Source organism: Mesoplodon bidens, assembly GCF_964165515.1.
Source record: "Mesoplodon bidens genome assembly, chromosome: 1".
Lineage (NCBI taxonomy): Eukaryota > Metazoa > Chordata > Mammalia > Artiodactyla > Ziphiidae > Mesoplodon > Mesoplodon bidens.
This window is the reverse complement of record NC_138176.1, coordinates 218,206,917-218,233,504: the sequence shown is the minus strand read 5'-3', so window position 1 is coordinate 218,233,504 and position 26,588 is coordinate 218,206,917. Positions and strand designations below refer to the sequence as shown.

The 26,588-nt window shown below is 36.6% G+C and overlaps 1 protein-coding gene across 4 annotated transcripts in view; it reads left to right on the top strand.

The window, feature by feature from the left end:
- The window catches only part of INPP4B (inositol polyphosphate-4-phosphatase type II B), an 886,823-nt gene that overhangs the window by 798,863 nt on the left and 61,372 nt on the right, over positions 1–26,588 (top strand). For all 4 annotated transcript variants that reach the window (XM_081245267.1, XM_081245268.1, XM_081245266.1 and 1 more), the window contains 3 exons: positions 693–810; positions 5,449–5,589; positions 10,043–10,140. In XM_081245267.1, the coding sequence (XP_081101393.1) occupies positions 693–810; positions 5,449–5,589; positions 10,043–10,140 (357 nt within the window). The remainder of the gene's footprint in view (positions 1–692; positions 811–5,448; positions 5,590–10,042; positions 10,141–26,588) is intronic.

Below are 26,588 nucleotides of genomic sequence, written 5' to 3'. Positions count from 1 at the left end.
CAATAAGTACTCAACGTGCACACCAGGTTTCAAAGACTAGTGAAAAAAGAGTTTTATATTAATAATTAATGAATAATTAATCATAGTATATTGATTTACAGCTGAAATGTTATTTTGGAACTATCAGGCTAAAGGAAAACATTATTAAAGTTAATTTCACCTTTTAAAATTTTACTCTTTAAAAAGATGATTACCAGGAAATTTAAAATTATATATGTGGTTCACGTTATATTTCTGTTGTGCAGGACTGATCTAGAATCTTATTTAATTACCTCCTTCTTAGGTTTTATTTGTCAGTGTATTAAGATATAAAACTAGCATGAGCTTGGGTCAGTGACCTTCAATTCAGCCATCTCTATTACTTCTAGAAATCAAATGTCAGTCCTGCCAAGGGAAAGAGATCTGCATGATACTTTGTGCCATAAAAGGATTAAAACTTCTCTCTAACCTTCCAGCAAAGGCATTCCTCTTTCCTTCCCTCAAAGGGCATGTGGACAGCTGGAGTCTATTTAAATGGTTCTTGTTTCACTGATGAAAACCTTCAGACTCAGGAAAACGTATTGAGAATGGATTCACTGTCTTCAGAAACTCATTCACTAAACTGTTAGAACAAATTCCAGCAGGGAGGTGGAGTACACAGTGACTTTCTTCAAATAGTATGTTTGTAACTAGGCTCCTTTGCCCTTGTTTAGGTGAGGAAATTGGAATGCTGGAGGACATGGCCGTTGGTATTTCAGATTTGAAGAAAGTCGCTTTTAAAATAACTGAAACCACATCCAATGATGTCTTGCCAGTTATAACAGGAAGGCGGTAAGTGTTGTTCATTTCCTAAGACCAAGCTTTGTTAGATATTTTTAATTAACCCCTGACAAAGGAGCCAAGGAGAATTAAGGTTTGGTTTGGAAATGTTTCTTTTGTTCTCTTTTCCTTTTTGGTGAAAAATAAATGTAGGTGACATGACAGGGGAAGATCTTGAAAAACTCATCAAAGTCTCATGAATGTTCGTAAATTGTACTAAAATGAGGTAAGTAGGGTAAGGCTCCCCTATGAAATATGAGAAATTCAAAATAATAGCAGGCATGAGAAGAACATTTTTCTCTTTATTACTATCTAATCTAAAGCTCTGGATGTTTTTACTTTTGCTGGAATCATTTGGTTAATATTGTCATAATTCTTGAGATGACTTGGTATTAAATTCTTGGTATTAAAAGCAGTAACATTTTAGAAAAGGTATATTCCTGTGTCAGGGGCACATACCACAATTTTTCTTAATTTTTTTTTTTTTTTGCGGTACGCGGGCCTCTCACTGTTGTGGCCTCTCCCGTTGCGGAGCACAGGCTCCGGACGTGCAGGCTCAGCGGCCATGGCTCACGGACCCAGCCGCTCCGCGGCATGTGGGATCTTCCCGGACCGGGGCACGAACCTGTGTCCCCTGCACCGGCAGGTGGACTCTCAACCACTGCGCCACCAGGGAAGCCCTAAATAAATAGTTTTGAAGGTCAGTGTATAACGGGCAAAATATTAGAAATAATTAAGAAAAATGATGGCATGTAGAATAGACCTCTAATAGAAGAATTACATCCTATGGGCAAATTATTTTAATCAGAAGTCCTCCAAATTTTAAACCATTCTGGCATTAACACTTTTAAGCGCTGCATGAGGATATTTGAAATTTGAAACAGTCTCAGATCACAGTGAAAAAACATGAAGAGAGATGGAGAAGAGACTTAAGTATAAAAGTTCACACTAAACTTGTTTTCTTATCTATAGTAAACATATAATTACTTAAAATTTTGTGTGAAGGATGCCCAGAAACATATGGTTGAATGAAAGGTAACTGTTTCTTATACGTAAAGAAAAAACACATCCTCGTAAAACTAAATATTTCATCTGTAGACTAATGCTTAATTTGCCATTCATTGGAAGAAAGAGGAATAAAATTGCTCATACACACACCTAGAAAATAGTACCACTTTGTATTACTGTGAAGATTATTATAAAAAGTGGAAAACTGATACTTTTATCACAATTTATAAGGGAAGCTTACCAGGCCATTTGATATAGACAGAGTACGGATGCTTTTTCTGAGGGAGTTCTTTAGGCTGTATCTAAATTCAAAAGCTATCATACAGTTGGGAGTGAGACTTCTGGAGTAGCAAAGTGAGCAGCTTGGAAAATCTTCTTTCCAGAAAGCAACATTACCATTGGATAGAATTTTCTAAAACAACCAGCTTACGACTAAGGACTTAATTTGCACACACACAAATTTAGAAGTAATTATTCGTGAAAAACTAGTGAATATTGGATAAGTCAGTTGGAGTGTGTGGTGTTTTTGCCAGGAGTTGCTCCCATCACCCCCAGCTCTGTCAGCATAGTTTCACTAGGGCAAAGCAGGCCATGAAAACCAACAGTCTCCTACCAGAGGGGGTTGACTTGATTTGCACCAGAGAAGAGAAAAAAGCATACTCCTGAAAACTTGTTAGAAACAGTGGTGTTTAGATAACAATTCCATTCACAATAGCATCAAAAGTAATAATTACATCAGACTAAGTTTAGCAAAGCTTTCTAACAGTTGTACACAGAACACATAAAATAAGCTTAGAGACATTAATAAGATCCAGTAAATGGAAAGACAGTACATGTTCACAGATTAAAATGCTCAATATTGTTTAGATGGCAGTTCTCCATGAATTGATCTATAGATTCAATGCAATCACCATCTAAAGCTTGGCAGAAATTGGCAAGCTAAACCTAAAATTGATATGAAACTGCAAAGGATCCAGAATACCAAAAAACAATTCTATGAAAGAAGAACAAAGTTGGAGAATTTTACTTATTAATTTAAAAAGTTAATATAAAACTACAATAATCAAGACTGTATAGTACTGGCATAAGTATATATATATATATAAGTAGATATATATATATATACATACATATATATGTAGATCAATGGAACAAAATTTAAAGTCCAGATATAAACTATTATCTTTAAGTTTAATGGCTTTTCAACAAAGGTGCCAAAGCAATTCAATGGAGAATGGAGAGTCTCTTCAAAAAATGTTGCTTTGACAATAGATTATCTATATGAAGAAAGAATTTAGAACGTCAATTTAGATCATACACAAAAATTAACTCACAATGGATCACAGGTCTAAATATAAGAGCTAAAACTATGAAACTTCTAGGAGAAAATTTTTGTAAGTTAATTTAGGTAAAGAGCTCTTAGATATAACTCAAAAATCTAGATTCATAAAATAAATGATTTGATAAATAAGATTTAATAAAAATTATAAACTTTTAAGCATCAAAAATACCATTAAGTAATGAATAGACAAGCCACAGATTGGGAGAAAATATATGCAAATCATATATCTGATAAAAGACTTGTATTCAGAGTATAAAAAGAAATCTTACAACTCAATAATGAAAGAAAAAAATCTAATTTAAAAATGGGCAGAGAATTTGAATAAATATTTTGCCAAATAAGATATATGAATGGCTTATATGCACATGAAAACATACTCAAATAATTAGTCATTAGGAGACTACAAATTAAAACCAGAATTAGACACCACTTCACTCACAGTAGAATAATCATAATCAAAAAGTCAGACAGTAACAAGTGTTGGCAAGGATATGGAAAATGTGGAATCCTCCTTTATTACTTGTGGTGCTGCCACTTTGGAAACAGTTGGGCAGTTGCTTAAAAAGTTAAACTTAAAATTGCTATATGACTACCAAGAGAAACCATAATTCAGAAAGACACATGCACCCCAATGTTCATAGCAGCACTATTTACAACAACCAAGACATGGAAGCAACCTAAATGCCCATTGATAGATGAATGAATAAGGAAGATGTGGTACATATATACAATGGAATATTAGCCATAAAAAAGAATGAAATAATGCTATTTGCAGTAACATGGATGGACGTAGAAATGATCATACTAAGTGAAGTAAGTCAGACAAAGACAAATATCACATGATATCACTTATATGTGGAATCAAAAAAAATGATACAAATGAACTTATTTTCAAAACAGAAATAGACTCACAGACATAGAAAACAAACTTATGATTACCAAACGGGAAAAGGGTGGGGGGTAAATTGGGAGTATGGAATTAACAGATGCACACTACTATATAAAAAATAAATAACATTGACCTACTGTATAGCACAGGGAACTATTCAGTATCTTGTAATAACCTATAATGGAAAAAATCTGAAAAAGAATAATCACTTTGCTGTACACCTGAAACACAACATTGTATATCAGCTATACTTCAATTAAAAAAAAGTTATCATAAAGAATGTGTATAATGTTTTACCTTCAGAGAAATCTTTAAATGCAGGCTTGGCTCATTGAATCTTCTCATATTCCTGAAAATTTTGAAATAAACATCAGCCTTCTGTTAGCCAGGCTATTGTAAAGGACACAGAGCAATTTAGAAAAGAAAAATAAAGTGTCCATCTTCTGAGGGTAGTGCTAACATCCCTGCTTGCTGGGTTGATGGTATTTCCAGATTCTCTAGTTCAAAGCTGAGGTAAGAAACAAGTCTCACTGTCAAGTATCCAGAGTACATATCAGTATTATTATACTAGAGAAACTGAAAAGATTTTCACAGAGACTCTCTAATTGTCCTGTTCTTCGTTGCCGCATACACATGTTACAACACCAGCACTCTATATAGTTCAGGAAACACATGGATTTTCCTAAATTCCAGGTGAAACTTGCCATTTCTTTAATCAAGTCACACTGGATCAGAAGATATCAAGTTTCAGAATCTACAAGCAGCTATTCTTATTGACCTTATTTTGTGAATCCTAATTTAAATTTTCAACAGTAAACATTAAGGGTAATTTTTAATGGAAATTTCCAAAGAAAAAATGCTCTGGTGATATGTTAATGTTGCAAAATGATCAGGAAAGCCAAAAGGTTACATCTTAAATAATGAAACCATTACATTTCCATCAGGTCATCACAAACAGAGGTTCATCAGTAATAACAATTAGGCCATGCTAAAAAATGTATAAATGATTTGGTTCATTAGTTTCACTATATTAAAAAATCCATCATTAAATTGCTTTTCTTATTCTTGAGACTGGGTTTTTAAATAATTAACTCAAGAAAACAAATATTGAAGCTCTTATGCACATGGCCCTTTTACACGAAGATGCACTAAATATTCTTCCTTTCCTAAAAAAAACCTCAGAGTAATGGAGATAAATGTAAATGACTCTTTATGCCAAGTAATTTAATAGTGAAGTGAATGAAATGATTATCAAATGAATTAATAAAAGAAAATAAGCAGATGTAAGCCAAAAACCTAAATCACTGCTATATTCCAACTGTTTTATTGTTTCTTTCCTATGAATCTAAAGTAACATAAAATTGAATGAAATAAAGCAAGGCTGCTTCTCTTTGCCCTCCTCTTTCTCCAGTGAACACTATGTGGTGGAGGTGAAGCTTCCAGGCAGAATGTTTGAGTCCCTGCCTCTACAGATTAAAGAAGGACAGTTGCTTCATGTGTATCCAGTACTTTTTAATGTTGGAATCAATGAACAGCAAACTCTTGCTGAGAGGTAAGCTTCAGATATAAGGCCGGTACTTGATTTTTTTGTTTAATTGTTATGGATATGCTAAATAATTCCACGTGTTCCTGCACATAGAAATTAGATTCATGGGTAACATTTTCCTTTGTATCAGTACAAAGTTATTTGATATGGCAAGCAGAATTATTCATAGTTAAGGATTCCTGGCCCACATCAAATTTAAATATGGCAAAATAACAAGGAAAATATTGGTGTCAATACCAAAATATTCACATGGATTAACTTTCTTCATGTTTCCAAATACCTACATGTGTGTAACTAATTTTAGAATTTTTTGTGCTTATATGTATTTCAACATTGTAAACTCTGCTAATTGTGTCCAAATTTTCTGGACCTAATAAAACATGCTATTTTATCCTTTTGTTTTATTTACTAAAATAATTTTTTTATTTATTCAAAAAACTTTTTTTAATTTTTAATTTTATTTATTTAAATAATTTTTAAAATTTATTTACTAAAATAATTGTTATTGGAGGATGACAACACGTCTTTTCATAATAATTTTCTCAGTTAAATGACAGATGATTGTATGTGATAGCACAAGCAACTGTCAAAAAAAGCTTTGAGCAGACAAAGGAATTACTTTTGCATCTTACATGATTCCCATGTAGAGATTATCGAAAACGTGGATAAGAGTTAAGATTCACAGAACACATTTTTAAAAGATTCTCTAAAACTTCTCAGAGAAAGAAGTTAGTGTCTTGCTGTAAAACCTAGCTGGAAAATTTCCCCCAAAGCAAAACTTTTGAAGAGTATTTTAAAATGCTCCCTTGTCAATAATTCACTCTCTAAATGTTTCCTTCCCCCATAGGTAGCTGGCATATTCTTTGCCATGACTTGATAAGTATGTTTTAATCCTTTATTAATGTTTTTTACTGAACTAAAACTACCACCACATTTATAGCCATCTTGAATTTCAATGATGGTGAAGGTGCCTGTTTTTAGCTACTATTTTCAACGATTTCTCCATCTCTCCCTTTCATCCAAAAGATTTACTGGACAACATAGATTTTCATAATTCTCACTTGCCAGTTACAAAATTCCATGCCAGTTTTGTATTGCATGTTTAATCTCAAACTGTGTGGAAGCTATTAGTCTCTTGTGTTATAGTATGCTTAAATCAGAATATAATTTTTTTCACTGTATTGTACAAAAAGTTGATTCTTCAATAATTAAGTACTTTTGCAAATAATTATGTAAGATCAGATTATATTCCAGTCATCTTTATATGTTGTCTCACAGCAAGTTCACAGGTTGAGGAGAATGATATTTATGAACATAAATTATACAATTTGGGAGGTAAATGATATTTATGAACAATTGGGGGGCAAAACAGCACTCTAAATTAATTGTCTCTTCTTTGGTACTCTAGAGTACAGAGTGTTTGGAGTTTAAATTACTAAGTTAAGGCCTGTGAGTGCAGTCTTGAGAGGGATGTGAGACTCTCCATTTACAGACTTTTCTGTAAAGGAATAGTTAGCATTGTATTTTCAAGCCTTCTAGATTAGATTAATTTACATGTCATTGTTACTATTTTAGATGTTAGTCACTTTATTTTTTTTTAATTGCCCCTTCCCTTCTCTCTCATCTGTCTTGCCTATAAAAAATGTATTTTTTCGGGCTTCCCTGGTGGCGCAGTGGTTGAGAGTCCGCCTGCGATGCAGGGGACATGGGTTCATGCCCCGGTCCGGGAATATCCCACATGCTGCGGAGCACCTGGGCCCGTGAGCCATGGCCGCTGAACCTGCGCGTCCAGAGCCTGTGCTCCACAATGGGAAAGGCCACAACAGTGAGAGGCCTGTGTACCGCAAAATAAATAAATAAATAAATAAATAAATAAATAAATAAAAGTATTTTTTCATACCTGGATGCTGTTTAAGATACATAGGATTTGAAAAGGAGACACAACTGCAAAATAGAGAGAAACACAAAGGGAAGCAGGAAGGCTGGCCCTCGGATATCAACCAACTACTACTTTGAGCAAATCACTTTGTTCTATGAGCTTTATTTTTCTAATTCTGAATTTTGAGCTTTTTTCCATCACATTCACATGTTAGGTATGCTATGTAATCCAGGTATAATATGTTACTATATATGTACCCATAGCCAAAACTTATGTAATGTGTATCCATTTTTAAATAAGTATGTACTAATTAGTCTGCTTGGGCTACCATAACAAACTACCACAGGTTGTGCAGCTTAAACAACAGAAATTTATTTCTCACAGTTTTAGAGGCTGAGAAGTCCCAGATTCTGGCCAATTTGGTTTCTGGTGAGAATTGTCTTCAGCTTTCTTGCTGTGTGCTCACATGACCTCTTTTTTGTGTGTGTAGAGAGAGAGAACCAGCTCTTTGATGTCTCTTTTCACAAGGACACTAATCCTACTGGTTCAGGGCCCCACCCTCATAATCTTAATGACTTCTTCAGAGCTTCCATCTTCAAACACGGCCACACTGGGGGTTAGGGCTTCAACATATGATCTTTGGGGGGACACAAACATTTAGTCTGTAACACTAGTATTACTCCAGCAAGGATAACATTTTTTAAATACCAGGTGTTTATAATGTCTGAAAAATGTAGGTAGAAGAGTGTATTTCAGAGTTCAGACTAACTCTCCTGTAGATTTTCCTGGGTTCGTATTCCTGTCCTCCAAGTTTAACTCAGTAAAGTTATTGAACATTGAGTCTGCACCACGCATTACTCTGCCAAGCTGTGGGACACAGGGAACAGGCAGTGTAACAAGAAGAAATGACATGATCCCCATTCTGAAAGGACCTACCATCCAGTAAGGAAGACAGTTCAACAAATGATACACTACAGTTTGACTCATACAATAAACAAAGATGTAGAAGGGACAGGATTCATGGAGGAAAGAAAGTGATTCACAGATGGGAGAACATTTCATCAGGAAGGTTTCATAGTATACATGCACCTTCCACAGGGCTTTGAAGGACAAATCAGAATTAATCAAGCTGATAAGGAAGGTAAGGCTTCCTAGTCAGAGGAGGAATAGCATGTGAAAAGTCCCAAAGGCATCAAAATCCTGCTGGTAAAGTAGAAGAGTGTAATTCCATTCCCACAAACAAAGGGTTTCAGAGGCCTTTGTGGAGACATTAGATGCTAAACTAAAGAGACTGGACTTTGTTCTTACACAGAGAGGAGATGCAGTTAAGTTTAGTGAGTGGATATGATGAAACGGGTGGTAGACTAACTTCTCCAACATTTCATTCATTGCCCATGCAGCATCTGGCACATGGCTGATGTTAAATAAATATTTGTTGAATGAATGAATGATCTGACCATGATGTAAGGGATAGACTGGAAAGGAAGGAGCCTGGAGGCATAGCGCTTCTCATATTTGGGAGGCTTTATATCCAGTCGAGACTGAATATTACTAAATACCTAAAATGACAGTGGTAAAGAAAAAGAAGGAAAGGATACCAGAGATGTGAATATATCAGTGAATAGTGGATGGAGTGCGGAAAACCAAGAAAATCCAAAAGGGTGCCTAGATTTTGAACCTGAATTAGTGGCAGAATATTAGAAACATGCCTATTTCTAAACAAAAGGAGGAGGTGGTTTCAGCTTTTGGTTAGGTTGCATTTGAAGTGGTGTGGGTTAATTCACTTTGAAATTTTCAGTTGACATCTAGAAATACAGATTTGAATGGAGATATTTGGATGAGGATACATATTGCAAGCCATTTGGATGAAGATATATATTGGAAGCCATTTGCATGGCATCCTTTTATAGAGAGACAAGAGGATTTTAAGTTTAAACCCAAGAAGGGCTTAAGGAAAACACAAGGTCAGTGATATACAGGTAGAAAGTTTTGCCTGAAGAAGGTGGCAGAAGAGCACTAGTACAGAGGCTGGCATCCTTCATAGTGTGGGCAGAAAGAAAGGGCCACAGAAGTGAACCAGTCCCTGGGAGATTGGAGTACTCTACATGTGCCTATAGCAGTTGACAGTGTGTTTAAGACTGTATGCAGTCCAATGTTCAGTCCTGGTCTTCTGGACCTCTCCTCAAGCTGTCATTGGTGAAGAGGAATATCGGAGGGATAAAAAGAGAGAAGGAAGAGTGTTTAGATCTTTAGAGATATAGCCCTGCAGAGGTAGGGAGACTAACATTAACTGAGTATCGATTATGCAGAGGCACGGGGTTGGTGTTTTAGATTTCATATTTCATTCAGGTTCACATTGGATGACTGTGGGAATATTTTGGTGTGTCAATAGGGATTGGTGGAGTCAGGGCCGGTAGAGACTAGAATATAGTTGAAATCACCTTTGTGCAATGTTGCTAAGAACACAGAGACTCCTTCCTTACAAAACTATTGCCACCTATTTAAAAAAGAAAGATTAAAAAAAGTAACTTTCGGGTGCTATTTTATAACCCATAAGTGTTCTCTTTTTTCTATGTTTAGGTTTGGAGATGTCTCTTTGCAAGAAAGTATTAATCAGGAAAATTTTGAACTTCTAAAAGAATATTACACGGTATTTATGGAAAAGATGCCTCCTGATTGTAAGTATGCAAGTTACAAAGAAAAGCAACAATAATAATTTCTTGATTATAATTCTTCGGGAGAGGTCAGACATAGAGGTCAATGGAAGAATAAAGCACGGTGTGGGAATGTGAGAGTGATTTTGAGATTGTCTGTGCCAAGCAGACTGATTGCCAAGGTGGCCTGGCCGACACCTGCCTCGCTGCCCTGATTGCACTCAAGTATGTCCTGCTGCTCATGCTAGGACATTAATTTCAGTGCCATGAGAAAATGCCAAAAGTCAAAAATAAGGAACTTATAATTAGAAATCTCAATTGAGTCCAACAGAAATTTTGTAGAATTCTTAACCATGTAAAAGACTATAATAAAGATTTAGTTTTCTGATTTATAAGCTACATCAGATATATCTCTCACATATATATGTATGTGTGTATATATATTTTATATTTATGCATATATATATATGTCAGATAGAATATAAATTTTACAGGTAACAAAAAGTGATAGAAATTAAGGAACAAATTATTGAATATACTTATTGCAATATTTATGTGAAAATGTTGGGGCATAAGCCTATAGAACTGTGTTTTACATTTTGTTTTTGTTTTGTTTTGTGCCATTGTTCAGTTCTGCCGTCCTTTTTCCCACAAAATTAAGCACATATTTGAGCAGTGCAAAATTAGAGAATAAAGAATGTATTTGGAGCTCATCCATAAGTACTATAAAAAAATAAGTTGAGATACTTAGATATTCACAATAAGAAACTAGGTTTTAATAGAGCAGGAAATACCTTAATATTTGTTACCAAAAGCTGTAATAAAACTCTACCTGTCATCTATTCACTAGCAAACTGATCTGTATTCTGATACTTAGTTTGAAATATCTTAGGTAGCAGAGTACTTAGGTCTTTTTATTACACAGTTATCTTGCTTCAAAATATTACAGTGGCATAAGCACACGTCCGTGTGTTTTTATAGTTAGAAAATTTTACTGCCGCTTTTATATTTTATTTCAAATAAAATACTTTTAAAGCCAAAATGAAATTAAGTACAGAGAGATTCTTTGGCAGCCAGCATACTTATGAATTTTAAGTTTGTTAATTACTCGGAAGATTAATAATATAAACAAAACTACTTTGCATTAGTAATTATGGGAAAAGTTTATTATAACGTGGACGTTGGTGGATCATTTTTTTTCATTATTTTTTAAACATCTTTATTGGAGTATAATTGCTTTACAGTGGTGTGTTAGTTTCTGCTTTATAACAAAGTGAATCAGCTATACATATACATATATCTCTATATCTCCTCCCTCTTGCATCTCCCTCCCACCCTCACTATCCAACCCCTCTATGTGGTCACAAAACACGGAGCTGCTCTCCCTGTGCTTTGTGGCTGCTTCCAACTAGCTATCTACTTTACATTTAGCAGTGTATATATGTCCATGCCACTCTCTCACATCGTCCCAGCTTACCCTTCCCCCTCCCTGTGTCCTCAAGTCCATTCTCTACATCTGTATCTTTATTCCTGTCCTGCCCCTAGGTTCTTCATGACCAGTTTTTTTTTTTTTTAGATTCCATATATATGTGTTAGCATACAGTATTTGTTTTTCTCTTTCTGACTTACTTCACTCTGTATGACAGATTCTAGGTCCATCCACCTCACTGCAAATAACTCAATTTCATGTCTTTATATGGCTGAGTAATATTCCATTGTGTATATGTGCCATATCTTCTTTATCCATTCATCTGTTGATGGACACTTAGGTTGCTTTCCTGTCCTGGCTATTGTAAATAGAGGTGCAATGAGCATTGGGGTACATGACTCTTTTTGAAATATGGTTTTCTAAGGGTATATGCCCAGTAAGGGAATGCTGGGTCATATGGTAGTTCTATTTTTGGTTTTTTAAGGAACCTCCATACTGTTCTCCATACTGGCTGTATCACTTTACATTCCCAGCAGTGCAAGAGGGTTCCCTTTTCTCCACACCCTCACCAATATTTATTGTTTGTAGATATTTAATGATGGCCATTCTGACTGGTTGTGAGGTGTACCTCATTGTAGTTTTGATTTGCATTTCTCTAATGATTCGTGATGTTGAGCATCCTTCCATGTGTTTGTTGGTAATGTGTATATCTTCTTTGGAGAAGTGTCTTTTTAAGTCTTCTGCCCATTTTTGGGTTGTTTGTTTTTTGATATTAAGCTGCATGAGCTGTTTGTAAATTTTGGAGATTAATCATTTGTCAGTTGCTTCATTTGCAAATATTTTCTCCCATTCTGAGTGTCATCTTTTTGTCTTGTTTATGGTTTCCTTTTCTGTGCAAAGGGTTTTAAGTTTCATTAGGTCCCATTTGTTTATTTTTATTTCCATTTCTCTAGTAGGTGGGTCAAAAAGGATCTTGGTGTGATTTATGTCAGAGTATTCTGCCTATGTTTTCCTCTAAGAATTTGATAGTGTCTGGCCTTACATTTAGTTGTTTAATCCACTTTGACTTTATTGTTGGGGATGGGGTTAGGGAGTGTTCTAATTTCATTCTTTTACATGTAGCTGTCCAGTTTTCCCAGGACCACTTATTGAAGAGGCTGCCTTTTCTCCATTGTATATTCTTGCCTCCTTTATCAAAAATAAGGTGACCATATGTGCGTGGGTTTATCTCTGGGCTTTCTATCCTGTTTCATTGATCTGTATTTCTGTTTTTGTGCCTGTACCATACTGTCTTGATTACTGTAGCTTTGTAGTATAATCTGAAGTCAGGGAGCCTGATTCCTCCAGCTCCTTTTTACTTTCTCAAGATTGCTTTGGCTATTCTGGGTCTTTTCTGTTTCCATACAAATTGTGAAATTTTTTGTTCTAGTTCTGTGAAAAATGCCAGTGGTAGTTTGATAGGGATTGCATTGAATCTGTAGATTGCTTTGGGTAGTATAGTCATTTTCACAATGTTGATTCTTCCCACCCAAGAACATGGTATATCTCTCCATCTTTTTGTATCATTTTTGCTTTCTTTCATCAGTGTCTTGTAGTCTTTTGCATACAGGTCTTTTGTCTCCTTAGGTAGGTTTATTCCTAGGTATTTATTCTTTTTGTTGCAATGGTAAATGGGAGTGTTTCCTTAATTTCTCTTTCAGATTCTTCAAAATTAGTGTATAGGAATGAAAGAGATTTCTGTGCATTAATTTTGTATCCTACTATTTTACCAAGTTCATTGATTAGTTCTAGTAGTTTTCTGGTAGCATCTTTTGGATTCTCTATGTATAGTATCATGTCATCTGCAAACAGTGACAGTTTTACTTCTTCTTTTCTGCTTTGGATTTCTGTTATTTCTTTTTCTTCTCTGATTGCTGTGGATAAAACTTCCAAAACTATGTTGAATAATAGTGGTGAGAGTGGGCAACCTTGATCTTGACCTTAGTTCCTGATCTTAGTGGAAATGCTTTCAGTTTTTCACCATTGAGAATGATGTTCGCTGTGGGTTTGTCATATACGGCCTTTATTATGTTGAGGTAGGTTCCCTCTATGCCTACCTTCTGGAGAGTTTTTATCATAAATGGGTGTTGAATTTTGTCGAAAGCTTTTTCTGTATCTATTGTGATTATCATACTGTTTTTATCCTTCAATTTGTTAATATGGTGTATCACATTGATTTGCGTGTGGTGAAGAATCCTTGCATTCCTGGGATAAACCCCACTTGATCATGGTGTATGACCCTTTTAATGTGCTATTGGGTTCTGTTTGCTAGTATTTTGTTGAGGATTTTTGCATCTATGTTCATCAATGATATTAGCCTGTAGGTTTCTTTTTTTGTGACATCTTTGTCTGGTTTTGGTATCAGGGTAATGGTGGCCTCGTAGAATGAGTTTGGGAGTGTTCCTCCCTCTGCTATTTTTGGGAACAGTTTAAGAAGGATAGGTGTTAGCTCTTCTCTAAATGTTTGATAGAATTCGCCTGTGAAGCCATCTGGTCCTGGGCTTTTGTTTGTTGGAAGATTTTTAATCACAGTCTCAATTTGAGTGCTTGTGATTGGTGTGTTCATATTTTCTATTTCTTCCTGGTTCAGTCTCGGAAAGTTGTGTTTTTCTAAGAATTTGTCCATTTCTTCCAGGTTGTCCATTTCATTGGCATATAGCTGCTTGTAGTAGTCTCTCATGATCCTTTGTATCTCTGCAGTGTCAGTTGTTACTTCTCCTTTTTCATTTCTAATTCTATTGATTTGAGTCTTCTCCCTTTCTTTCTTGATGAGTCTGGCTAATGGTTTATCAATTTTGCTTATCTTCTCAAAGAACCAGCTTTTAGTTTTATTGATCTTTGCTATCGTTTCCTTCATTTCTTTTTCATTTATTCCTGATCTGATTTTTATGATTTCTTTCCTTCAGCTCAACTTTGGGGTTTTTTGTTCTTCTTTCTGTAATTGCTTTAGGTGTAAGGTTAGGTTGTTTATTTGAGATGCTTCTTGTTTCTTGAGGTAGGATTGTATTGCTATAAACTTCCCTCTTAGAACTGCTTTTGCTGCATCCCATAGGTTTTGGGCCGTCGTGTTTTCATTGTCATTTGTTTCTAGTTATTTTTTGATTTCCTCTTTGATTTCTTCAGTGATCTCTTGGTTATTAAGTATTGTTTAGCCTCCATGTATTTTTTATTTTTTACAAATTTTTTCTTGTAATTGATATCTAGTCTCATAACGTTTTGGTTGGAAAAGATACTTGATATGATTTCAATTTGCTTAAATTTATCAAGGCTTGATTTGTGACCCAAGATATGATCTATCCTGGAGAATGTTCTATGAGCACTTGAGAAGAAAGTGTATTCTGTTGTTTTTGGATGGATTGTCCTATAAATATCAATTAAGTCCATCTTGTTTAACATGTCATTTAAAGCTTGTGTTTCCTTTTTTATTTTCACTTTGGATGATCTGTCCATTGGTGAAATTGGGGTGTTAAAGTCCCCTACTATGATTGTGTTACTGTCACTTTCCCCTTTTATGGCTGTTAGAATTTCCCTTATGTATTGAGGTGCTCCTATGTTGGGTGCATAAATATTTACAAGTGTTATGTCTTCTTCGTGGATTGATCCCTTGATCATTATGTAGTGTCCTTCTTTGTTTCTTGTGATAGTCTTTAGTTTTAGGTCGATTTTTTCTGATATGAGAATTGCTACTCCAGCTTTCTTTTGATTTCCATTTGTATGGAATATCTTTTTCCGTCCCCTCACTTTCAGTATGTATGTGTGCCTAGGTCTGAAGTGGGTCTCTTGTAGACTGTATATATATATGGGTTTTATTTTTGTATCCATTCAGCCAGTCTATGTCTTTTTGTATCCATTCAGCCAGTCTCTGTCTTTTGTTTGGAGTATTTAATCCATTTACATTTAGGGTAATTATCGATATGTATGTTCCTATTACTATTTTCTTAATTGTTTTGGGATTGTTATTGTAGGTGTTTTCCTTCTTTTGTGTTTCTTGCCTAGAGAAGTTTCTTTAGCATTTGTTGTAAAGCTGGTTTCGTGGTGCTGATTTCTCTTAACTTTTGCTTGTCTGTAAAGATTTTAATTTCTCCATTGAATCTGAATGAGATCCTTGCTGGGCAGAATAATCTTTGTTGTACAGTTTTCCCTTTCATCACTTTAAATATGTCCTGCCACTCCCTTCTGGCTTGCAGAGTTTCTGCTGAAAGATCAGCTGTTAACTTTATGGGGATTCCCTTGTATGTTAGTTGTTATTTTTCCCTTGCTGCTTTTAATATGTTTTCTTCATATTTAATCTTTGACAGTTTGATTAATATGTGTCTTGGCATGTTTCTCCTTGGATTTATCCTGTATGGGACTCCCTGCACTTCCTGGACTTGGTTATTTCCTTCCCAATATTAAGGAAGTTTTCAACTATAATCTCTTCAAATATTTTCTCAGTCCCTTTCTTTTTCTCTTTTTCTTCTGGGACCCCTATAATTCGAATGTTGGTGCATTTAATGTTGTCCCAGAGGGCTCTGAGGCTGTCCTCAATTCTTTTCATTCTTTTTTCTTTATTCTGCTCTGCAGTAGTTTTATCCACTATTTTATCTTCCAGGTCACTTATCCGTTTTTCTGCCTCAGTTATTCTGCTATTGTTTCCTTCTAGAGAATTTTTAATTTCATTTATTGTGTTGTTCATCATTGTTTGTTTGCTGTTCAGTTCTTCTAGGTCCTTGTCAAACGATTCTTGTATTTTCTCCATTCTATTTCCAAGATTTTGGATCATCTTTACTATCATTATTCTGAATTCTTTTTCAGGTAGACTGCATATTTCCTCTTCATTTGTTTGGTCTGGTGTGTTTTTACTTTGCTCCTACATCTGCTCTGTTTCTCTTTCTTCTCATTTTCCCTAACTTTCTGTGTTTGGGGTCTCCTTTTCACAGGCTGCAGTTCCAGTTGCTTTTGGTGTCTGCCCCCAGTGGCTAAGGTTGGTTCAGTGTCTTGTGTAGGCTTCCTGGTGGAGGGTACTGGTGCTTGTATTCTGGTGGATGAAGCTGATTCTTTTCTTTCTGGTGGGCAGGACCATATCTGGTCGTGTTTTTTTTTTTTTTTTGCGGTACGCGGGCCTCTCACTGTTGTGGCCTCTCCCGTTGTGGAGCACAGGCTCCGGATGCGCAGGCTCAGTGGCCATGGCTCACAGGCCCAGCTGCTCCGCGGCATGTGGGATCTTCCCAGACCGGGACATGAACCCGTATCCCCTGCATCGGCAGGCGGACTCTCAACCACTGCGCTACCAGGGAAGCCCTGGTCATGTGTTTTGAGGTGTCTGTGACCTTATTATGATTTTAGGCAGCCTCGCTGCTAATGGGTGGGGTTGTGTTCCTGTCTTGCTAGTTGTTTGGCATAGGGTTTCCAGCACTGTAGCTTGCTGGTCGTTGAGTGAAGCTGGGTCTTGGCATTGAGATGGAGATCTCTGGGAGAGCTTTCACCGTTTTATATTACATGGAGTCAGGAGGTCTCTGGTGCACCAACGTCCTGAACTCGGCTCTCCCACCTCAGAGGCACAGGCCTTACACCCGGCCAGAGCACCAAGAACCTGTAGAAAACAGGAATTTTTTCTTTAATCTTTCTATTGGTCTTCCTTTTAGAAAACAGGCAGTTCAATGTCATTATGTGAAGGCCTCACTCTGGCTTCACTTAATAAGTTTCAAAGAGTACAGGTAATTTGAATCTGCTTCTTGTGTTCATCTTCTTTTCTTCACCCAGGCTTCCCACCATCCTTCTTTTCCTGGGAATTCCCTGGTGGTTCAGTGGTTAGGACTCCGAGCTTTCACTACCAAGGGCACAGCTTCGATCCCTGGTCAGGGAACTATGATCCCACAAGCCATGGCAAGAAAAAATAAAATAAAATAACACCTGTTCCTGAAGACAAAGTGTCACTCCATGCTTCTGGGAAAGGCTCTCCCAGTGACTTGTTGGTGGATAATTTTCTTACAGTTACTTGTAATTTGGAAATAATTCCCATAATTTTTATAAACAACTTGATTTCTCTTTATATGGGTCCTTTCAAAGTGAGGTCCCTGGACCAGCAGCATCCATGTCACCTGGAAATCTGTTAGCAATGCACATTCTCAAGGCCCTCTGCAGGTGTATTGAACTTGCCCTGTAATCTGTTTTAGTAAGCCTTCCAGGTGACTTCTGACCCATACTAATGTTTGAGAACCAATGCTGGGTCATCCTTACTTAAAACATACATATTAAAAAGTAGTTTGTTGGCAAAGTCTATGAAGGATTTCAATACTACATATAAACAATTATACACCTAAAAAGAAATATGTATAAGTAATTGTTGAAGTATTTCTGATATATGAAATACAAAGTAATCCCTACATTCAAGTCATTGAAACTCTTCATGGGAGTGTAAGTTTTAAAAATTGGAAGAACATGAGACCTCATATAAATTATTGCTAATTAAATATAGCTGTTTTAGAAATATATAAATATATCTCATGCTTGAAAACAGGATGTACTTTTGCATCAAATCAATTTTATATCATTAGTTGAAATGAGTTGTCTTAACAGACTGAATTCTTCCTGATATTTTGTTTCCTATTATGTCAACATATTTTTGAGACAACACTATCATAGATTTGGCACAGAATGAAGGTATGATGTGACTGTGGTTATCTTCCATAACAAAAGTCCAAACCGTATCTATGAAATTATACCAACATATGTAGGGTTTTTCCTCATGCAGAAATATTGTAACCTAAAGCATCACTGGGTTGCACTCCATTCAAGGAGGTACCTAAAAGCTTTATTAAGAGTAGGAATAAGGGTTAGGCTATTTGTTAAGGAGGGAAAAACTACTATGTGGGATCATACTTATAATCCATATAATCTACGAATTTTTCTTTCACAGTGAAATCAAGGGATAATTTGTAGCAGTGTTAAAAGGCTAAGTTAACCCTCTAAATATATTACTTTCACTTATTCATCCATTTTGGATGTCCTGTCCATTAATTTACTCACCCTGTTTTTTTTTATGATTTATGATCTAGTCAAATTCTACATGTTTTAAATAAAAAATTTTCCTTTCTTCCCAAAAGATTTTTTTTTTAACTTAGGGATGTCCCCTACTTTTGCAATGCCAGGATTTAATGAGTAAATCATTTTAGCCTATATATTCACTCCCAATCAAATAGTTATCATCTTTCTGTTTATTCTTCTTATACATAGATTTTATGGTCTAAAACATTTATTCTTCCCCAGATATTCTCTAATTCTGTTAAATATGTAGTAGAGTCAATTGATAGTCTCAATTCAGCAGTCTACACACATGGACTCCTTTTATCTAATACCTCTGTCAGCTTTACTGGGCACTCACCCCTTAGGAGTTAGTAATGGAGAGGGCAGTAAACTTAAAGTTGCTAAACAACAGTACCTCATTTCCTTTCAGTGTGTTCAACATAGTCTGTTGATTTGTAGACAAATGTATTTGAAAATCTCAAGTTCATTTGGAAGAAATATTCAATCAAATTCAAGTATTACTATCCTCCAACCCCATATTCCTTGTATCTGCAGAAAGGTCATTAGTGGAAGGCTTGGTAGGTTGGGATGGCCTCTCTCTCTCTCTCCCTTTCTTGGAGTATTCATGGGATCTAGAGCTGAGAAGTACCTGTTACAGAGGAGGAACTCAAGAATGGGTGATCCCTTTCCTGTAAATCTTTGCTGAAACTTCTTCTGAAGCAAGAAATATATAATGTCTGAAATTGGTATCAAACAGAGCTATTGATGACTGGGAGGTCTGTTTGCTCTGTCTGAGTACTGTGTGTTGTGGATTTCTCCCTTCACATCTTCTTGGCTTAGTGATGCAGCTTTCAGACAGTCGTTCTTGCTGCCCTGATTGTAAGGCACAGTAAATCATCAGGAGCTACTTCCCCTCAGGCCCTGCCAGTGATATTCACTGGCCCCTTTGATCAACGGGCAAAACTCCCGTGGGGCAGGTATGAGTGTTTCTCTCTCTTCTGGCTCTGATCTTCCAGATGGGTTTCATGATCTCAGAAACCTTTCAAGGCCCCTTTTGTACTCACCTAAAGCATTAAGACACTTCAGTGTTGAGTTAGCAAAATAAAATCAAATAAAGTACTGCTGTAAATCACTAGTGCAAACTGCTCTATGGTTTAGAGTCACCATCGCATCTCATACATAATTCGGGGCTCCTGACTTTGGTGGATGAAATGCTGCTTTCTTTCCCCTTTAACTGACCAAGTGTCAATTTATAATCTCCAATCTCTCATTTCTCTTTGTGATAATAATGCCCTTCTCTTGTCCTTTTTCCAAAACAAAGGAGAAGGATATTTTCATATGGTTCTATTGGAATGCTACCGTTTATTGGCTCCTATGTGAGTACTATAAGGGTGGGCTGTCTAGCATGTGAGCTACGAAGGAAAATCAGGCAGCCTTTTGTGAGCTGTTATCAACTATCTCCACAATATTTGATATCCCTGTCTTACATATAATATTTCATCAACTGTAGCATAACAATCGCACACAAAATATTTTTTAGAAAAAATCTTAGGCTTGTGATGAGGGTGTAAAATGTTATTGTCATATTTCATCCAGCATTTTTTTTTTTTTGGCCATTGTTGCTGGAAGTCTCCCATTCAATTTAGCAGACATTGGTAGAGATCGTATTATGTGTAGAACTCTGTGCCCATTGCTATGGATGATGAAAGATGAATAAGATACAGTCTCTGCTTCTAATAGCTTACACTTCAATGACTCAGTGTGATCAAGGAATAATCTACTTTAACTCTAAATCTCTTTCTGGAATACTAGTTGCTATTCCGTAGTATTGATCCTTTCTGTGAATAATTTGGTTTTGTTTCTGTTGCTTTTGTTGTTCAAAAAGTGTTAGTTTCTCCTTGATCATTTTTGACATTCATTGTGTGGTGATGCATTGCCACAGATTTCACTTCTGCACTGGGAAAAAGAAAAGTTTCTATGCATTCTTTCCATTCTTAGAAATAAGAGAATAGGATAAGAAGCTAATATTTTATGGATAATTAATTTTAGAGGAATTGTTTAAATAATTTTCCATGTATTCCACATAGGAAATGAGAAAAAAATACATCATAGGGGGAGATTATCCATAAGTATAGGGAAAGGAGGACTAAGGAACCCACAAAAAAATGGAGAAATGATTAGAGATTGAGGGTCATCGAACATCACTATAGCTAAATGAGAAGAATACCAACCAGGAGAAGGTGAGCAAGAATCACAAATGTGTTGATGAAGAAAGAAGCATGAGAATGAAAGAGAAGCTCTTAGATTTGGTGTTTAAGATTATTTGGTGACATTCGATGGAGTAGTTTTAATAAAAGCATGGGATGAAACCACATCAAAGGCATTCAAGGAGAGAACTCGTGTTGTACAAGTAGAGAAACAGAGTGAAAGCCACCCCTTAAGAAAGTTAAAGTGAATACAAACAGAGAAGTGAAAAAGTAGGCTAAAAGCAAGTATCATGTAAGAAGGTTTTTCCCCTTTGTTTTTCTTTAGTTTAGTTTCCAAAGAGAGAGCAAAATTATAAAGACAGATTGAAATTGCCAGATGGTGGCTAGGGGCTAAGCACGTACCCTTGACCCTGCCAAGAGGTTCTGGAGAGGAGTACAATGCTGAGGCCCCTGGAACTAGCCAGAAAGCCTGTGAGAGGCCCCGAGAGAGAGCAGAGGACAGGCCTCCCATATGATGCAGAGCCAGAACCTTAGCTGAAAAGGAAAGGGTAGTATTCTGGCTTTTAGAAAAAGAAATCTGCACTGCCTGGCTGAAGCCATTTAACAACTGAAGAATTCCAACCAAAGGTCACAGTTAACTCTTTAAGATTGATGTTCTGAGCATAAAAAGTTTGAAAAGAGTCCAAAGAGTAGTTCTGGCTTGGTCTACATACCCCTTCTGGTCCACCAATGTCGTCAGGTCTCCCATGGTCCTTTGATGGCTTCAGAGGAAAAAGCCTTGAAGAAAGATTTTGTTCACATCCACCGTACTAACTTTCAAAATCAGATCAATCATGGTTTTCCTTGATATCTTATCAAATTCTTTTAATGTAATTATTTAACTATAATTCATAAAAGCTTTGCATGCATACACTCTGATGCACACTTTTGCTGAGCACACTTTTAGTTAACAGGGTGCAATTTATTTTTGTGCCCTTTGAACTTATATTTTCAGTTAACAGTTTTTATTTTTAGTATTTTGATTTATCTGATCTCTCTTTTAAAAATAGACCAAAGGAGCAAAGCTGGTGCAGTTAAAGATAAAATTAGAAAGAAAATTAGAATAAATATTAAAACTCAAAATAATGTGAAATATAAAAAAAGTTAACAGGACTCCACTGGGACAAGGAAAACCTTCAAATGAGAGGATTTCCCAGAAATAGATGAAAAAGAAAAGCTTGACTATGAATACAATGTTGAATATCTAAAATGGGCTTTTGTTAGATCAGAGGATGGATCAACTCATTCCTTATATCTAATACTTTGTCTTTTTAAAATATTGCCATTGAAAATTTAACCAGTTTTTCAAACTTAAGACAGCTCTCTAGTAAATCAAGATAATCTTTCTAGAACAAGTATGTGGTAATACTTCCCTGAATGAAGTTATTGGATTTTGTTTCTAGAAGGAATGAAAAGACTGGAACTACCAAGATATCATTCATAATTGTACTTCATGTGAAATGAATTTACAAATTGATACACATCAGACTACTGCTGAGAAAGAACTAGTTAACAACGTTTATAACACATATTTTGTTCTGGAAGAAATCAGCCCTAGGTCTTGGCAAACGTCTTTAACCTATCACACTGTTGGACTTTCCACACTGTTTGATGCCGGGGAGCGTGGGCGTGCAGTCACTGTCACATGCTAACAGGTATCTTGTGTTACAAATGGGTAAAATCACCGAGGAGCAGCATGTAAATCAGTTCTTGGAATATTGAGTGTATATCAGAGAAAAGAATTGCACCACATTTGCTCTGTTTATCAATGAAAATTAAGACTACTTAAATGGATATTCTCTTCAGTTAGTGGTTATTTTATGAGCTCTGTTGCAGACCAGAAAGTGTGCGATGAAACCAATACTGACAGCATCAGCTCCATGTGCCGCATAGACGGGCAGTGCTCCATAAACAACGAATGCTGCCTCTGAATATTCAATCACTTACTGCTTATTTACCTACAGTTGGAGCCCACGTGTGTGGACACTCACAGCGTGGCTCGCTGCCACCATGAGTTTGAACATGTTGCTTTCACTTCATAGAATAAGCTATGGTGGGTGTTTCTTGTCCCTGCTTTTCAGAGCCCTCTGTCATTACACTACCACCTAAACTGAGCCTGGCTCCCCAGTCCTTAGTAGGCTCTGGAAATGACTTGAATTTATAAAGTAAGGAAATGAGGTAAGGCAAATATCTCAAAAGACATAAACGAACACATGCGCAGACATATGATTGCACACACACAGACACACACGCGCGCGCATGCGCGTGCAGGCGCAACTTACTAAAAGTCGACGATCTGAGTGTTTCTAATTAGCATAGGGACTTTCTGATACAGGTTAACTGTTTCCCAGGTTTCAAAGTAAATTTCTAAATTATTACCTTTCTACCCACACGTGATAATACTAGATTTCCTCTGAAAGGTTCACATTTATATAGAGAGACCCTTTCTTAACATGAGGCCAGCCTCTCAACATTCACAGAACAGTGACATCAGAGGCTACGGTTTTATTCTGTCAACTGAGATTCAGCTGTGGGTTACAAAAAACACTCTTAACTCCTTCCCCCATCACTTGTCTCCCTTTTCCCAATATCTCTTTTATCTCTGCTGCCTTTCTACTGTCTATAAACTTTGGGGGTGAGGTCAGGCTATGATTAACCTGCAATAGGATCGGGTAGAGACAGGGTGTCTGAATTAGAAAGGATATGCTAGCCTAGACTGTCCTGTGGTAAATTGAAAAATAATGCCAAATTCTTAGCAGCCATAGTAGTCAGAACCCAGTCATGCAAATGAGCATTCTAGGAATTTCCTGCAGAGTATTGGAGATAAACATGAAGAAATTTGGAAGAAATTAATCAGGGCGATGTAGCCACCCAGCGTTTAGCAATAAATAGCAGGAAACTAGCAGTAACTAACCCAGGTTCAGAAGAGACCTGAGTTGGGTGTAGTGGAACCACAGCACAAAAGCTGTCCTTCCCCCGCCCCCATCTAGGTTCTTGGTGGGGACTGTCCAGCAGAAGCTGGGGCCGTGGACAGAGAAGTTGCCCTAGAACCAATTCCAGAGACAGCGGAAGAAACAGAGATTGAGAGAGAAATATACTAGCTTCTGGCTTCTTGCTTGCATTTAATCTCCTTCTTAATCCTCATTGCCCGAACTTAATTGTAAATCAGAGGGCAGCAAGTAGCCTGGGAAATGAGGCTACCTGCGATCAAGAGCAGAATGGGGAAGGGTTCAGGTAGATATGAGAGCAAATCAGCGTTGACCAGCACAATTTACCCCTTTGCCACTCAGCACCTCTCTTCATTTTTTATCCATATGAGTCATTTCAGAGAAATCCATATCTGGTTGTGGGGGTCAGCAGTCTGTGTTTTGACAAGCCCCCTCCCAGGGAGTTCGCTGCACGATAAGATTTGAGAACCACTGGCTTAGATTTGTACGATGTTATAGATTTAGCTATCAAATTGTAAATCTGTGTTTTGCATTTCATTAGTACTCTAGACGTGAATGTAAAAGGAAGTGAAAAATTTTCAGAATAGTAAAACTGTACTATCTTTTATTTATTTGTTGTTTAACAAACATTTATTGACCTGAGCGAAATGTGTATATAAAGCAACTAGCTGTAATTATGATTCTGTTCAATGTGAGATTACCTTGATTTATTATGTCAAGCTAAATCCATGTGTCTAAGTTTCCTAAGCACAAAGAATAATCTGAATACTGTAGATTATTTTGGTATTTTTAACAATCTTAAGGATATAAAATGACAGAAGATATAAGAATTTTCTTAACACATGCCAATCCTTCCAACAGGAACTATAAATTACTATGACTTAATTTATTTAGTAATAATTTGTTTTACAGACATCTCAACTTTGATACTATGTAGACATCCAGATAGACAAATGAAAACTCCTGTTAGTCATCCAAATATTTTGCTTATTTTGTTTCAAACTATGTGTATTTGGCAACATTCAGATGGCTGAGGAATTTTTCACATGTTACCCATATGTTTGGCATTGCATAGACATATAAAAAGATGAGTAAAGGGGATTGTCAGTACACAGGAAAAATATGTTATCATGCAGGACTTCCTGAGTTGGAAATGTTCCCCAAAAAGCAGACAAAAGTGGAATTGGAAGGTTACTGTCTTCAATTTTTCTCCCCCATTTTTCTAGTCAGCTGCTCTAGTCAGCCTTTGGTCCACATACTTCACTGAAACTGGTTTTGTCAGGTTTTCTACCTGTTAAAGCCAATGCTCAGTTCTCTGTCCTCATCCTACTTGATCTAGTAATAGGTTTGAGATGGTTATTTTTTCCCTCTTTCATCACTGGTCTTCCAGGCCATCACCCTACTCTTCTGTGATTACTCTTGCCCCCCTGGCTGCTGCGTTTCAACCTCCATGACTGACTCCACATTATCTTTCTGACCTCTAAATGCTGAGGGTACCAGGATTTAGTCCATGGATGTCTACTCCGCTCCCTTGTTGAACGGCCTCATTTGCTTTAAATACCATCCTTTAATTATCCACCTCCATACCTGCATTACCAGCCCATCTCTCTTCCCTAAATTTATATATCCTGCTCAACACCTCAAACTCTTCCTGATGTGCCCCTAAAAATGTATTCTTCCCACTATCTTCCCCATTTCAGTTTTTATCATTTCTAACTTTTTGTTGTTTCAGAAAAAAATGGGAGTCACCCTTGACTCTTCTCTGTTTTTCACACCCCATTTTCAGTCCATCAGAAGATTTCATTGGCTGTATTTTCGAAATGTATGATCAGCTCTGTCCACCTGTATTGCTACCACTCTGTGCAAATCCTTGTTATTCTTGCTTCCAGATTATGGCAAAACCTTCTCCCCGTCTCTTTGTTTCCTCTCTCAACCTCATTCAGTAGTCTTTTTTGGTCACAACAGCCAAAGTGACCTTTAAAAATGAAAATTGAATCATGTCACTCTTCAAAATCTTCCAATAACCCCCTATTTTTAATTGCGAATAACAATCTAAATTGTTACAATGGCCTCTAAGGGTCCCCATAATCTGTCAAAAAAAATGGGCTCTTTTGACTCCACTCTCTCTCTCCCTCTGTGTCTCTCCCTCTCCATGTCCCTCCCTTCCTCCCTTGCTTCACTCTGTCCCACAATGACCTCTTGCTGTTTCTTAGGACTTTTTCATTGGCTGTTTCCTCTGCCTTAAATGCTTTCCCCCATAAGGATCACTTACCTCCTTTAAGTCTTTCTCCAAATGTCACTTTCTCAGTAAGGCCTTTCTTGACCACCCTCTTTAAAATTGCAATCTCCGGTGCCCTGGTCCTCTTCTCGCTTTATTTTTCTCCACAACATCTATCACGCACCTTGCTTGGTTATAACTCCTGATCAGAATATAAGCTTCATGAGGACAAGTCTCCTGTCTATTTGTTGACTTTATTTACCAATAAACAAAAACATTGTCTGGCACATAGCTTATACTCCATAAATATTTGTTGAATGAATGGGATAGATTGGGTCATTTGTTTAGCTGGATGTTTTGAAGAATCAGAGAACAATTGGATCTTGGAAATAATCTAATCTAAAGTATTCCAAAGAACACTCTTTCTGCTAATAATTGCTGGGCAATGAAAGAATTCTCAGTCAAATGATTTTGGAATTCACGTTATCACACTGAAAGTTTTGAGAAGATCTATAGCATAGCCAGCAATCGTTTTATGTAAAGGATCAGAAAGTAAATAATTCAGATTTTGCAGGCCATGTGATCTG